The sequence below is a fragment of the Crocodylus siamensis genome, chromosome 3 (assembly GCF_052110815.1).
Source record: "Crocodylus siamensis isolate JL-2025a chromosome 3, ASM5211081v1, whole genome shotgun sequence".
Taxonomy (NCBI): domain Eukaryota; kingdom Metazoa; phylum Chordata; order Crocodylia; family Crocodylidae; genus Crocodylus; species Crocodylus siamensis.
In genome coordinates this window covers 45,538,254-45,549,829 of record NC_143397.1, presented here as the reverse complement: position 1 = coordinate 45,549,829, position 11,576 = coordinate 45,538,254, and the positions used below count along the sequence as shown (strand labels likewise).

Here is an 11,576-nt window from a genome sequence, read left to right as displayed (position 1 = left end):
AAACTCCTTTTTAGGATCAGGAAAAATACAAGCACTGAAGATTATAGAGCTTATTTTATCTCAGTAGATTTATTTTTTAAATCTAGTTTTGGGAATTTTGGGGGGTTTATTTCACCAGGAAAACAGGATCTAATAGTTAGCCATCTCAGGCAGTTAAGCTGACGTTGAACTGTAAATAACTAGGCCCTGCCACGCACAAATTCATAGAATCAGAGACAAGTACACTTAGAAGGGATCACCAGTGGTCATCTAGTCCAACCTCTTGCCTGAGGCAGGACCATCTCTGTCTAAACCAGCGACAGGCAAAGACCGGCCCGTGGGCAGGATACGGTCGGCAGTGGACTCCATTCCCCAACCGCCCCTGCGAATGGCTGGGGCCAGTTTCTCAGCCACATCTGTGCGGGAAAGCCATGCAGGCAGGGGGCTGCTGGGAAACACAGTCCGGCTGCTGGCCGGATTGGCCGTTTTGCCCACCCGAATCTAAACCATCCCAATTAAATCCTTCTTCTAATCTATTACTAAAATGACAAAGGCAACCCAGCCACACAGCCATAATGCACAAGCACCCTAACCTGCCACTGGTAGAGCAGGGGGACAATGGTAGCCAGTGTCCCTCTGCTGTTAGCACTATTACACTTACACTATACACTTGAGAAATCTGAGGAGGAGGGCATCCCTCCCTCCCTCCCCCACCACCACCCCATTACAGAGGAAGTCAAAAACCCACACAGCCTATACCAATCTGGCCATAAGGTAAAATTCCTTCCTGACCACAAATAGGGCAATCAGTCTGACCCTCAAGCCAAAAACCCCAAGGGCTTAATCCAGCAAGAGCACTGGCACATCCCAGTGAAAATCTCCAGCCTTAGCTGCAGTCAACACCCAATGCTTTTGAGCAAGACAACCACCCCTCCCTCCCTCCCCCTGACATTTGTAGCAACAAGGGGAGGGGGGATTTCTTTTCAGCCCCATGTAGCAACCAGCAAAGCCCAGAAGCATGGGAAATACCCATAGTATAACACAAGGATAGCTACTCTTAGATGGTGTCTGGCTAAAGCTTATCCAAACTCTTCTTCAACGCCTCCAGTGATAGAAACTCCACAACTCCCATAGACAGTCTATTCTACTGCCTCATTGATCTAACCACAAAGAACTGTTTGCTAATATCCACTATAAGCCTATTGGCTGCAACTTCAAGCCATTAGTCTACGTCCTGTTCTCTGCAGCTAGAGAGAAAAGATATTCTCCCTCATTTTTATGACAGCCCTTCAGATATTTAAAACATCTATTCTTAAGCAGCTTTTCCATGTGTTGAACATGCTTATTGCCTTCGACCTCTCCCACTATGGCTTGCCTTTCAAGCTCTTTATCATTTTGGTCATCCACCTCTGGACCCTCTCTGACATCTCTATGGTTTTTTTTTTTAATATGTGGAGCCCCAAACTGTACAAAGTACATTAAATGAGGCCTAACCAGTATAGAGATACCATCATTGTGCGTCTTGCACCTAATGCTTCTATTGTTACAGCCTCAAACCCCATTTGCCTTTCATGTGACTGCATTACACTGCAGACTCATATTAAGTTTGTGATCCACCAAGACTCCAAGATCCTTTTCTGTAATGCTGCCAACCAGCCAGCTGTCACCAATTTTCTATCTGTATTTTTAGTTCTTTTTTCTAAGATGTACCACCTTGCATTCGTCAGCATTGAACTTAATTTTGTTTGCTCCAGCCCAGCTTTCCAATCTGTCAAGATCTTTCTGAATTCCTCTCCTGTCTTCCAGTGTGTTTACAATCCTCCCCAATTTCATGTTGCCAGAAAGTTTGCTTAAGAAGTTGTTTATTAAATGATTAATAAACATATTGAACAGCACAGGGTGCAGGACATTAATCCCTGTTAGTTCTTGAAAGTAACAATCTAAAAAAAAAAATCAACATTCTTTCTTGAACCTAACCATGCATTGAGTTAGCACAATTAATGTGCACCAGTTTCTGTAGCCCCCAATACTCAAGGGAGCAATACGTCAGAGTCACATTTGGCCACTTGGACTTTCCAGGTCTGAATGATGAGGTACTTCAGTACAGCTAAGATGACTAGCGCTGGAAGGGTGTAGGGAGGGAGGGGCAACTTTCAGAACAAGCCTAGAGTGAGGCTCCAGATAATACCTCTGTATCTGCAGAGATATCTTAAATCACTCTGCCACTGCACCAGTATTATATTCGTATTAATCTCTAATGAAGTTAACATGTAGAAGCTAAACATAAAACCATAAGGAATGGTTTTTCTTATTATACTTCTTTTTATCAGCATTTTAAAGGGAGGATGTTATGAATAGTTTTCTAAACTATACTTTCTTGTTGATTAATATATAAGGATTACTGCTATGCTTCAACACTTGAACTAATGTTTTAGACCAACCAAGTTTAAAGATTCCAATGTAATGCAGTAGCCTTTGTTACCAAGGTTAAAATTTGTATTAGACTCTATTTCAAGAAAGAACACACATACGTGCTTTACTTTAACATACATGGTAGAAACATGCCTATATGTTCTACATAACTAGATGGAATTACTCAGGTGACATACTACTGTAAGGAAAGGGTCATTGACTAAACCTCCCATGGTCCCTCCATTGTTATTTTCTATGAGTCTGCAAAACCATATGCAAAGTGTTTTGGTGCATCCCAGTTGCAATCAGGGTTGCCAACCCAAGACAATTTTTTTTTAAAGAAATTTTGACAATCTGCAAACATTTTACTGACAACCAAACTTTTTTTTCATGGGCATGCTTTTACATAATACAGATGTAACCCTTCTACCAGACCATGGATAAGAGCTGGGTTCAAACCATAATAAAAAGACTAGTTGGCAGTAAAAAAAGTGTGGATTAGCAGTAAAAAAATATTTAAAAAATAATTCTTGGATTGGCAACCCAACTTACCTACAGCAATGGTTTTACACTGTACTGCCCCCCACCCCAGAAGTCCCTTAATTACCCCCACATGCTGGTACTCCTGACTGCACCCTGCACAATGCAGCTCCACCAGCATACCCCCACCAGCCCCACTCCTCCAGTCCCAGCACACACAGCCAAAGAAGGACCAGTGCCTGCCACCTAGCAGCATTACAGGCAAATGGAAGGCAGCACCAGCATATGCCTGGGGGTTAGGGAAGGAGCCACAAAGCCCTGAGAAGAGCTACCTTCTGGAGGCTGTGCTCTGGCTCAGACACCAGGTGGTGCTGCTGTGCCCTGTCTGTGCTACAACACTGCAGAGAGCTGCACAGCTTCTTTTCTGAGCATGGAGCTTTAATCAACCCTGCTTTTGTGGAGCTACTTTTGCTTCATGTTCTTATGGACTACAAAGGTTTTTATGGCATTTATAGACAGACACTTTCAGCCTGGAGAGTCTATACATTTTCAGTTGGTAACCCTGGCTACAATGTGGAATAGCTCATCTTAATGAATACAGATTTCACTGAAATGATGGCAACCTGCTGTATTTTTTTTCATACAACACACCCCAAAATATAATGTGCACCTTGTTTTGTAAAGGCAGTCACCTAGTATCTCACTGTCCTCTGCTCTTCCTTCACCTCTCCAATGTAGAGGGAAGGGAGAGAGCACCTGGCTCCCTGATAACCTTCCCAGCAGTGAGCTTTCAGGGAGTCCTGTGGGGACCCTGCCTGGGTGCCAATCCTCTCTAGTCACTGAAGAGATGCAGGTTACCAAGACATCTGCCCAGATCAGAAACTCCCACTGTAGGATGAGTCCAGATGCACTGCCTCAGCTTCCCACCCCATGCAACTCTTTTCTGTGAAATTCTTAGCACTAGAAAAGTAGTGACCTAATCACAACTATGATTAAAACTCTCAATTAAGTAAATAGGAGTTTGCAAAAAGTCTCAGTATTAAATTTCATACCAGGAACCATTTTTAACTCTGTAAATCATCATGCAAAACCAAATCACTTTATAACGACTACTCACATTATCGGGCTTTATTTTAATGGAGATACTGCATGTAGTTTGACCTGTAATGCAAGTGGTTGTCCCTACCACAGCTACCAGTTCATTTGCCAGGTTTACTTCATCCTTCATAAGGACAACAGTTGTTTTATTAAAGGTCACACGCCAGAAAATCTTCACATCTTCGAAGGCCCTATGAACAAAGCAAACTAGTATAAATGTGCTGAAGGTGACACCTACTGTTTCGGCAAAACTCAATTACCCAGAAACATTTCTTTTTTGCGCTAAAAACCATAACCTAAACTGGGAAACAAAATGGAAAATAAAATGCTTACAACAAGTGAAAAATATTTCTTCTTCTGAAGATTACTGCCTCTAAAACTGACTACATTAATAAGAGTCAGAGAAGGCAGGACCAAATCACTCAGTCGCTGGGAACCTGCTGGATTTAGCAAATTATACAAACCCAGGCTTAACTAAAGCATATGGGATTTCTCATTGTTCAAAAGTTAGTACTTAAGCATTTGGGAGCAAAAACTGGCTTTCCTAAAAGTTGAAAAATCACCTAGTCTCTTTTTGGGTGCTTTTGTCAGTGTGTACACACACATCTGTATAATATAAAACTTGCATTCACAAAATGTATGGAAATCCATAAATATATACTGACACATTCATCTCATTAAATATACTTCTTAATGCTTACACCTACTGTATAAAGGAAATTAGACATTTTAGATATACTTTGAGAAAGGTAAGCAATTAACTGTAAGTGTTCATAAATACAAAGGAAATTAATTTTCATCTCATCTAAGTTAGGGAAAGATTGAATTCTCCATTTTCTGTTTAGTACTGGTACACTGCCTGACTTAACCACACTTTACATTTATGAAGCAAGATTTATTATAAAATTCCATGATAACCTCTTCTGCTAACAGCAGCATCCTTGATTTCAACACAGCACATTACAGCATGTGGGGACAGCACTTGTATCAGCCGTTGCCTGCACCTGTTTGGTTGCCTTGTGACAATGAGCTGCACCTCTCTGCTTTCAGAATCTTCATCAAGCACAAGGCCACTTTGTACCTCCGGGCTGAATCCCAAAATGCCATTTTGAAGATCATTTCCTGTGCGAGAAACCATTAATCAAAAAGGTTAAGAAAAAAATGAAGTGGAGAATGAGCTGTAATTTTTTAATGCAGAAAATACTGCTTCAAAATGAAAACCACATGAAGGAGACAGGATATTAACCAACCAAACAGCCAAATTTTCAAAGGCTGTGAAGGCTGCACCCACAGAAGTTTTCTTCAAAGCCTTAACAAAATAAAAATTCTGGAAGCTAATATGTAATTAAATATAAATGTATATATGTCTTAAATATACATTTTGAAGATTTCCTTTTAATGGTAAAGAAATCTTTTCAACAGGGGTTTCTGGTCAGGTGTCTGGTATACAAACAGCAATTTTTATATGTAGCTCTAGGATGTGAATAAACACTCCAAGAACCCAGTGTAGGTTTAGATGGCTTGCTTTAAACCATGTAAACCTAAATCAGAAGCAGCACATGCAGGTAGGTGGTCACCAGTGGTGGAAGCAGCAAAGGCAGCCTGAGTTAAGTAACTCAGGAATAGGGAAAGACTGGATGGCCAGAAGGAGCAGGGTAGTGCATCAAGGGGTCAGTGGTTGGTACGTCCAAGCAGGAGGCTGCCCCATCTAGGCAGGCAGTTGGGGGGCTGAAAACAGCATGGCCAGGGTGGGAGTGCATAGGAACAGCACAGTCCCAGAGCTGGAGCAAATGGCTGTCCTTTCTCAGCCTCAGAGCTGTGCTGTGAACATACACAGGCATTGACTAGATCAGGTTAACCCATTTTAGATCAAGTGAACCAAGTCAGCCTAAAGTTAATTCACCTCCTGAGATGAGCTAAATTTAGATCAGGTGCACCACTTCTAAAGTCATTTTAGCCCTCTAAACATCTGCACACCTGGCCAGTTAGATCAATCTAATTTAGTATGTACATAGTTACACACACATTTTAACAGTCTGTTCTTGGATGGGTAATTCTGGTAGTCACATATACTTCCCTAAAGAGAATTTGGCTCTAGTACCTGATGCCCATTTAGCATTATTAAAAGTAACTATCTGGATTAAATTTCCAGAATGGGGCCAACCATTAGGAGTTTAAAAAATATTTTTAAAATGCCGATAAAAACTTGTCCTAAAAATGCATATACAGAAACTATATGGAAAAAGGTTGTGACAGTTAGTTAGAAAAAGGAAATCAGTGCTCTGGTTTCAACTTATTATATTAGGATGAAGTCAGTGAAAGGAAAAAATACCTAGGCTGCAGGCAGGCTTTTTCTGGCACAAAATGCAAATGTACAGCCATTCAAGCAGCTTGCAGTAGAAAACAGCTAGCGCTTCCACCCTGAATCACTACCCTACAGCTAGTGCTTCCATGCCTTTTTGGGTTGCTGCATTTACAACCCAATCCATCTAAGGCAGGGGCAGGTAATTATTTCAGGCAGAGGGCCACTTACTGAGTTTTGGAAAGCCATCGAGGGCTGCATGACAGGCAGCCAAGGGCACATAAATATTAATTTTCTAAACTTTTAGGGGCCCTGCAGGCTGGATAAAATGGTCTAGCGGGCCACATCCAGCCCACCTGTCACATTTTGCCCACCCCTGGTTTAAATAGGGGCTTGGCTGCTTGTCATCTGCTGAACAGGAGCAGGAAGTACTAGTGCTGTCCAAATGGCAGTATGACGTCCCATTACCAGCTGAACAGTACTGGGGAGAGCTGGTGTTGTTCAAAGAGCAGCTCAGCTTCTAACGTCTGTTTCAAAGTCCCAGGACTCTGCAAGACTGGTCAAGGGGCCTGGAGAATATCCAGGGGGTGAGGGGGGAAGAGAAAGTGAAAAGAGAAGTTCTCCTCCCCCTGCCATCCGTGCATGGTAGGGCAGGGGGGACTATCCTTGGCAGCTGCTGCTTTTGAGTAGCTGGCAACTGCTCATTGACAGTCTGCCCCTTTCCCTGGCCAGGGACAGGGCAGGCTGTCAATCATCAGGCTCCCCTAACTATGGGGGGACTCAAGGAGCAGCCCTTCAGTTGCATTTGGATGGAGAGTTCACCTTTGAGGCATCTGTGTATCTCTCCAGCTGAGGAGTTAGAATACCTGAATGCCCTTATTTTTCTAGCACTCACAATTTCCAGGAAATTCTTACCATGGGAACAAATGCCTTCCCATGCCCATGCCATTAGCCAGCTGTCTAATTTAATCCACAATAATCATCACAGCCTGTATGTCCAAAGACAGAGGAGGAACCAAAGCAGGGAGACCTAGAACTGTGATGTGCAGAAGTGGGGAATACAGGTAGGACAGATTCTACTTTTGTTTATACCTTGCAGAAGCCACTAGGGAAGAGATTGGGCCAATAGAAAAAGGCAAAGTCCCCTTCTCAATTCTGCAGGCATGGTATACGCAATTTAAACCAGAACCTGCTGATGGGTCAAATTAAACACACACACAAGGAAAGGGTACAGGCAACACATGATGGAGTTTGACTTCTGGAAGATAGCACATTACCATGAGGAATGAGATGAAGTGGGGCTAGCAGTGCTCAGGCATAAGGATTTGCTCCACCTGTCTGCAAATGCTGAAATTTGGGAGCCAGCCACCCAAAGAAATTCCAACATTAACATTTAAATTTCTGGAGGAACTTCAAGTTGGCCAAATGATTCTATGTTAAATTACTTTTTATTTATTGAACCTCTGGAAACAATACTACCTTTGATAATTATTGTTGCAAATGCAGAAAACCCATATTCATCCTTTCCTTCTACAATCTGAGCTCCACCTTGAGGGTTAGAAAGGAAAACATAGAAGAATTCCTGCCCTTCAGGCTCATCATCATCAAGAATTCTGATGGACACTTTGCTTTCTCCTTCTCCATCTAGCAACGTCAAATCCACAGTCTGCTCTTCAAAGTCTATTCCTTCAGTTGCCCATGTAAGATTTGACTTTCCAAAGACATGATCATAAGGAAATGTATCTATCCCACTATGTGCAGTTTTTTCTCCAAAGGTTTTAACAGTTACTTTGATATCCCCAGCAAGCCCCTGGGTCCTTCTGATGTGAAGTATCACTGTATTAGGTGTACTGTTGTTTGTGTCTTCTTCAGTATAAATAACCCCTGGCCCCAAACTGAGGATTCCTTGAACAATATCATTAGCCAATATAGTAATTGTTGCAACACTAAAATCTGGATTTAAACGGGGCTTCCAATTATGATGAAATTGCTGAATGTCCAAAGCTTCCACTGAAGTCAAATTTACAAAAAAGTCCTCATCATTCTCTGAAATTGTATCATCAATGACCATTATTTCAAATACAGCCTCTGCCTGAAAACGTCCAAATACAACTTCTCCACTTGGAACAGGTACAAAGTCTTCAAGAGGTTTGGCACTTCCTGCAGTAGTTTGGTAAGTCACTTTTGTTAGGTTGCTTTGAAAACCAAACAGTCTTTGAATATGTAATTTGATCGCCTGTGTATCTTCTTCAACAGAAAGATATCTTGAGTTAGAGGAAAACTGGAAGACACCCATTGGCTCAATTTCAGCTACAGTGAATCCCCATCTAAAGACAAAAACAACAACATTGAATAGAGGAACCTAGTCTCCATCACACAAATGATCGTCTGATCTTGCACTGTACTGAATCCTGGGAAATCATTTATGGCTATAAAAGTTGGATGAAAAATGCTATCATACTGAGAATATCCAAGGTACTTGGAGAAGTAAGAATCTGAGAGGACATGATAATGACAGTATGATGGTGGAAGAAAAAGAAGTTTTCTGTAGAGTGCCCTGGCACTAGTCATTTAGTCTAGATTACAAGCTGAGGCAAAAAAGAAACAAATGTTGAGACAGGAGATGGGGCAAAAGATAGAGGTATTTTTTGTGCAAAACATCATGCTTTCTTGGTGAGACTCCTGCAGGGTAAGGCACATATGCACACAAAGACAGCCTTAGACTAGCTTAATTAGCAAATGTAAAGAAAAATGAGAGTTCTGTGAATTTTATGTAAGTATATCAATAGAGGAAAACCCAGCGAGGAGCTCAGATATTTACTGCAAAACCTTTCAAATATTACTAGTTAAAATAGTTATTTTAATTAGTACTGACTTCTGTCTGGGTCAGACTTAAAACTTGTCAACTATGCCTTTGTTGCACCTTATTAAGCAGCACTTACAGACACTCTTCAGGCCTGGATGCCAAGTCAACAGAGATCTAGACAGCAGCTACCAATCCTGTGAGCTGTGGCCATGTGTAGACTAAACAAGGGGCATGTGTTTGCACCACTTTAACAGTGTTGGTGTTTGCATGCCTCAGTGGCATATTACATATTAATTCCAGCTGCTGTAGGAAACTGAGCGGCATAATGTGCCTTAAATGACGAGGGGTGCAGCAAACTAAAACTCCTCAGAGTTTGCTGACCCCACAGCCATAGAGCAAAGTGAAGCACTGGGCTCCATGCAGCTCCACAGCTCTGCAGGAAGCACTGAAGGCAGCCTGGCAGCAGCCTGGGAAGGCAGGCTCCACCCAAGAAAAGCCGTGAGCCTGATCTCCACCCCCGCCACTCCCCTGGAGCCTGCCTGCCTGTGCTACGTGGAGGTTTGGTGCTTCTCAGCTTTAGTGCCCCTGCGGACAGCCTGAGCCGGGTGCCTGTGGGCAGGTGACGCCTAGGGGGGCCACCACTGCCATGGAAGGTAACACCAGTCCCCCTCCCCCACAAGCCTAGGGACTGCTCTGCCCGCCAGCAGCTCACCCTCCCCTCCCCATCGCCGGAGAGGCAGGTAAATTGGGTGTGTGCACAACACGGGGGTTTAATCAGCCCTAAATTGAAGCAGTGTTTTTAAAAACCCACCGCTTCAATTTAGGGTCCCTGTTTCATCTACACGCACCTTGTGTTTCTTGATTATATAAGACTGAATTTTCTAGCATTTTGGAGGACTTTAAGGAGTTTGGGAAAGCCTTCCCCCCAAGTTAAAATTTGTTTTGCACAGAGAATTGTTTGACTTCCAGAGCACCTGGTTGGGGTTGGGGTTCATTCAACAGAAGTGAACATTTGCTTCGTCAAAATACTAGGCAGTGTTCATTGTGAAGTAGGGTAGTTTCTAGTGTACTAATTCTCCAAGTAATCCTAAGCACAAGACTAAGGTGGTTCTTCCTCCACATGGTGAAAGGACACACATTAACAATGCAACCTGAAAGAAAATAGCCATGCTATCTAAACTTTACCAGACCTGCCATGGATTGAAGGGATCTATCTGTACTAGTGTCAGGTTTGATGCTCATGTTCCAGACCTGCATGGTATGGAGAAGAAAATCAAAGAAAACAGAAGGACAGCTCTGTAGTGAGAGCTGATGTTGTCTAGGGAATCAAACCTATTTGATATATTTTTCTCTATAGTGGCCTTCTCTATTATAGTTTCTCAGGAAATCTTGGACCCTTTATTCTCTTAACTACTACCACACACACTAGTTCTAAAGACACTGCCCTAGTATACCCCATGCCCTACTGGTGTGGAATAGAATTAGCATTGCAAAGCTCCCCTAACTTGATCAGACAAGCCCTGCTAATCGTTTCCTTTGGTATAGAATGATAAGATATGGTGCAAGGCAGCATTATGCTGAGATAGGCTAAGAATATCTCAGGCATGCTAGGTCCCAAACCTGATGTAGAGTAACCACATCAGAGTAGTACCAGCCTATCAGAAACACTCATGCTCTTAAGCAGTAATACATTATTGTACGTCTGGTTTAGAAGCTAAAACAGGCAAGGCAGGTACAGCTTTTCTAGTGGCTTGCTGTGATTGTATAGTGGTTAGTACTCTGTGTTGTGGCTGCAGCAACCTTGGTTTGAATCCAAGTCATGGCAAGAAAAGAGTTTTGTTTTTTTTTCACCCGGGCACCACCTGGTATAACAAGAAATAACGGCCACAAATTGATTGAAAGGGGGTCAGGCTTGATATCAGGAGGCATTACTTTAGAGTTAGGGCTGCCAGGCTCTGGAATGGGCTCCCAAGGGACGTGGTGCTCTCCCGTACCTTGGGGGTCTTCAAGAGGAGGTTGGATAAATATCTAGCTAGGGTATTATGATCCCAGCACTTGTTCCTGCCCAGGGCAGGGGGCCAGACTTGATGATCTGTTCAGGTCCCTTTCAACCCTAGAAACTATGTAGCATATCTCATCATGGTGCTGCTTTGACCTATACAGACCATGTCCAAAACAATCAAAATTCACCAAATTCAGTTCTCCAAAACAGTAACCACATCTGTATATAACTGATTTTTTCTTTGTCTTCACTTGACAGGACTTATTACAAACAAAATGTTTGTAAGCAAATCCTAATTTTTACTGCCTCTGAGGTTCATGCAACCAACAAAGACACTGAGCGATACCCTCACCTCAGGCGAGCCCCACCAGACACGTTGCTGTGCACTGCTAAGAGATGAATAGCGAATGCCTCATGTGTAGTTAGACTTGGAATAATATGAAATAAAATTACTTTGCTTTGTTCGCCATAGGAAAATGTAACATCTCCTGGAGGGG

At 42.6% G+C, this 11,576-nt stretch overlaps 1 protein-coding gene across 1 annotated transcript in view; it reads right to left on the bottom strand.

Moving 5' to 3' along the window:
- The window catches only part of ADGRV1 (adhesion G protein-coupled receptor V1), a 479,769-nt gene that overhangs the window by 260,303 nt on the left and 207,890 nt on the right, over positions 1-11,576 (bottom strand). Inside the window, exons 73-76 of the mRNA XM_090037635.1 lie at positions 11,432-11,567; positions 7,751-8,598; positions 4,974-5,091; positions 3,989-4,160 (exon numbers count right to left, since the gene is read on the bottom strand). Coding sequence (XP_089893761.1) covers positions 3,989-4,160; positions 4,974-5,091; positions 7,751-8,598; positions 11,432-11,567 — 1,274 coding nt within the window. The remainder of the gene's footprint in view (positions 1-3,988; positions 4,161-4,973; positions 5,092-7,750; positions 8,599-11,431; positions 11,568-11,576) is intronic.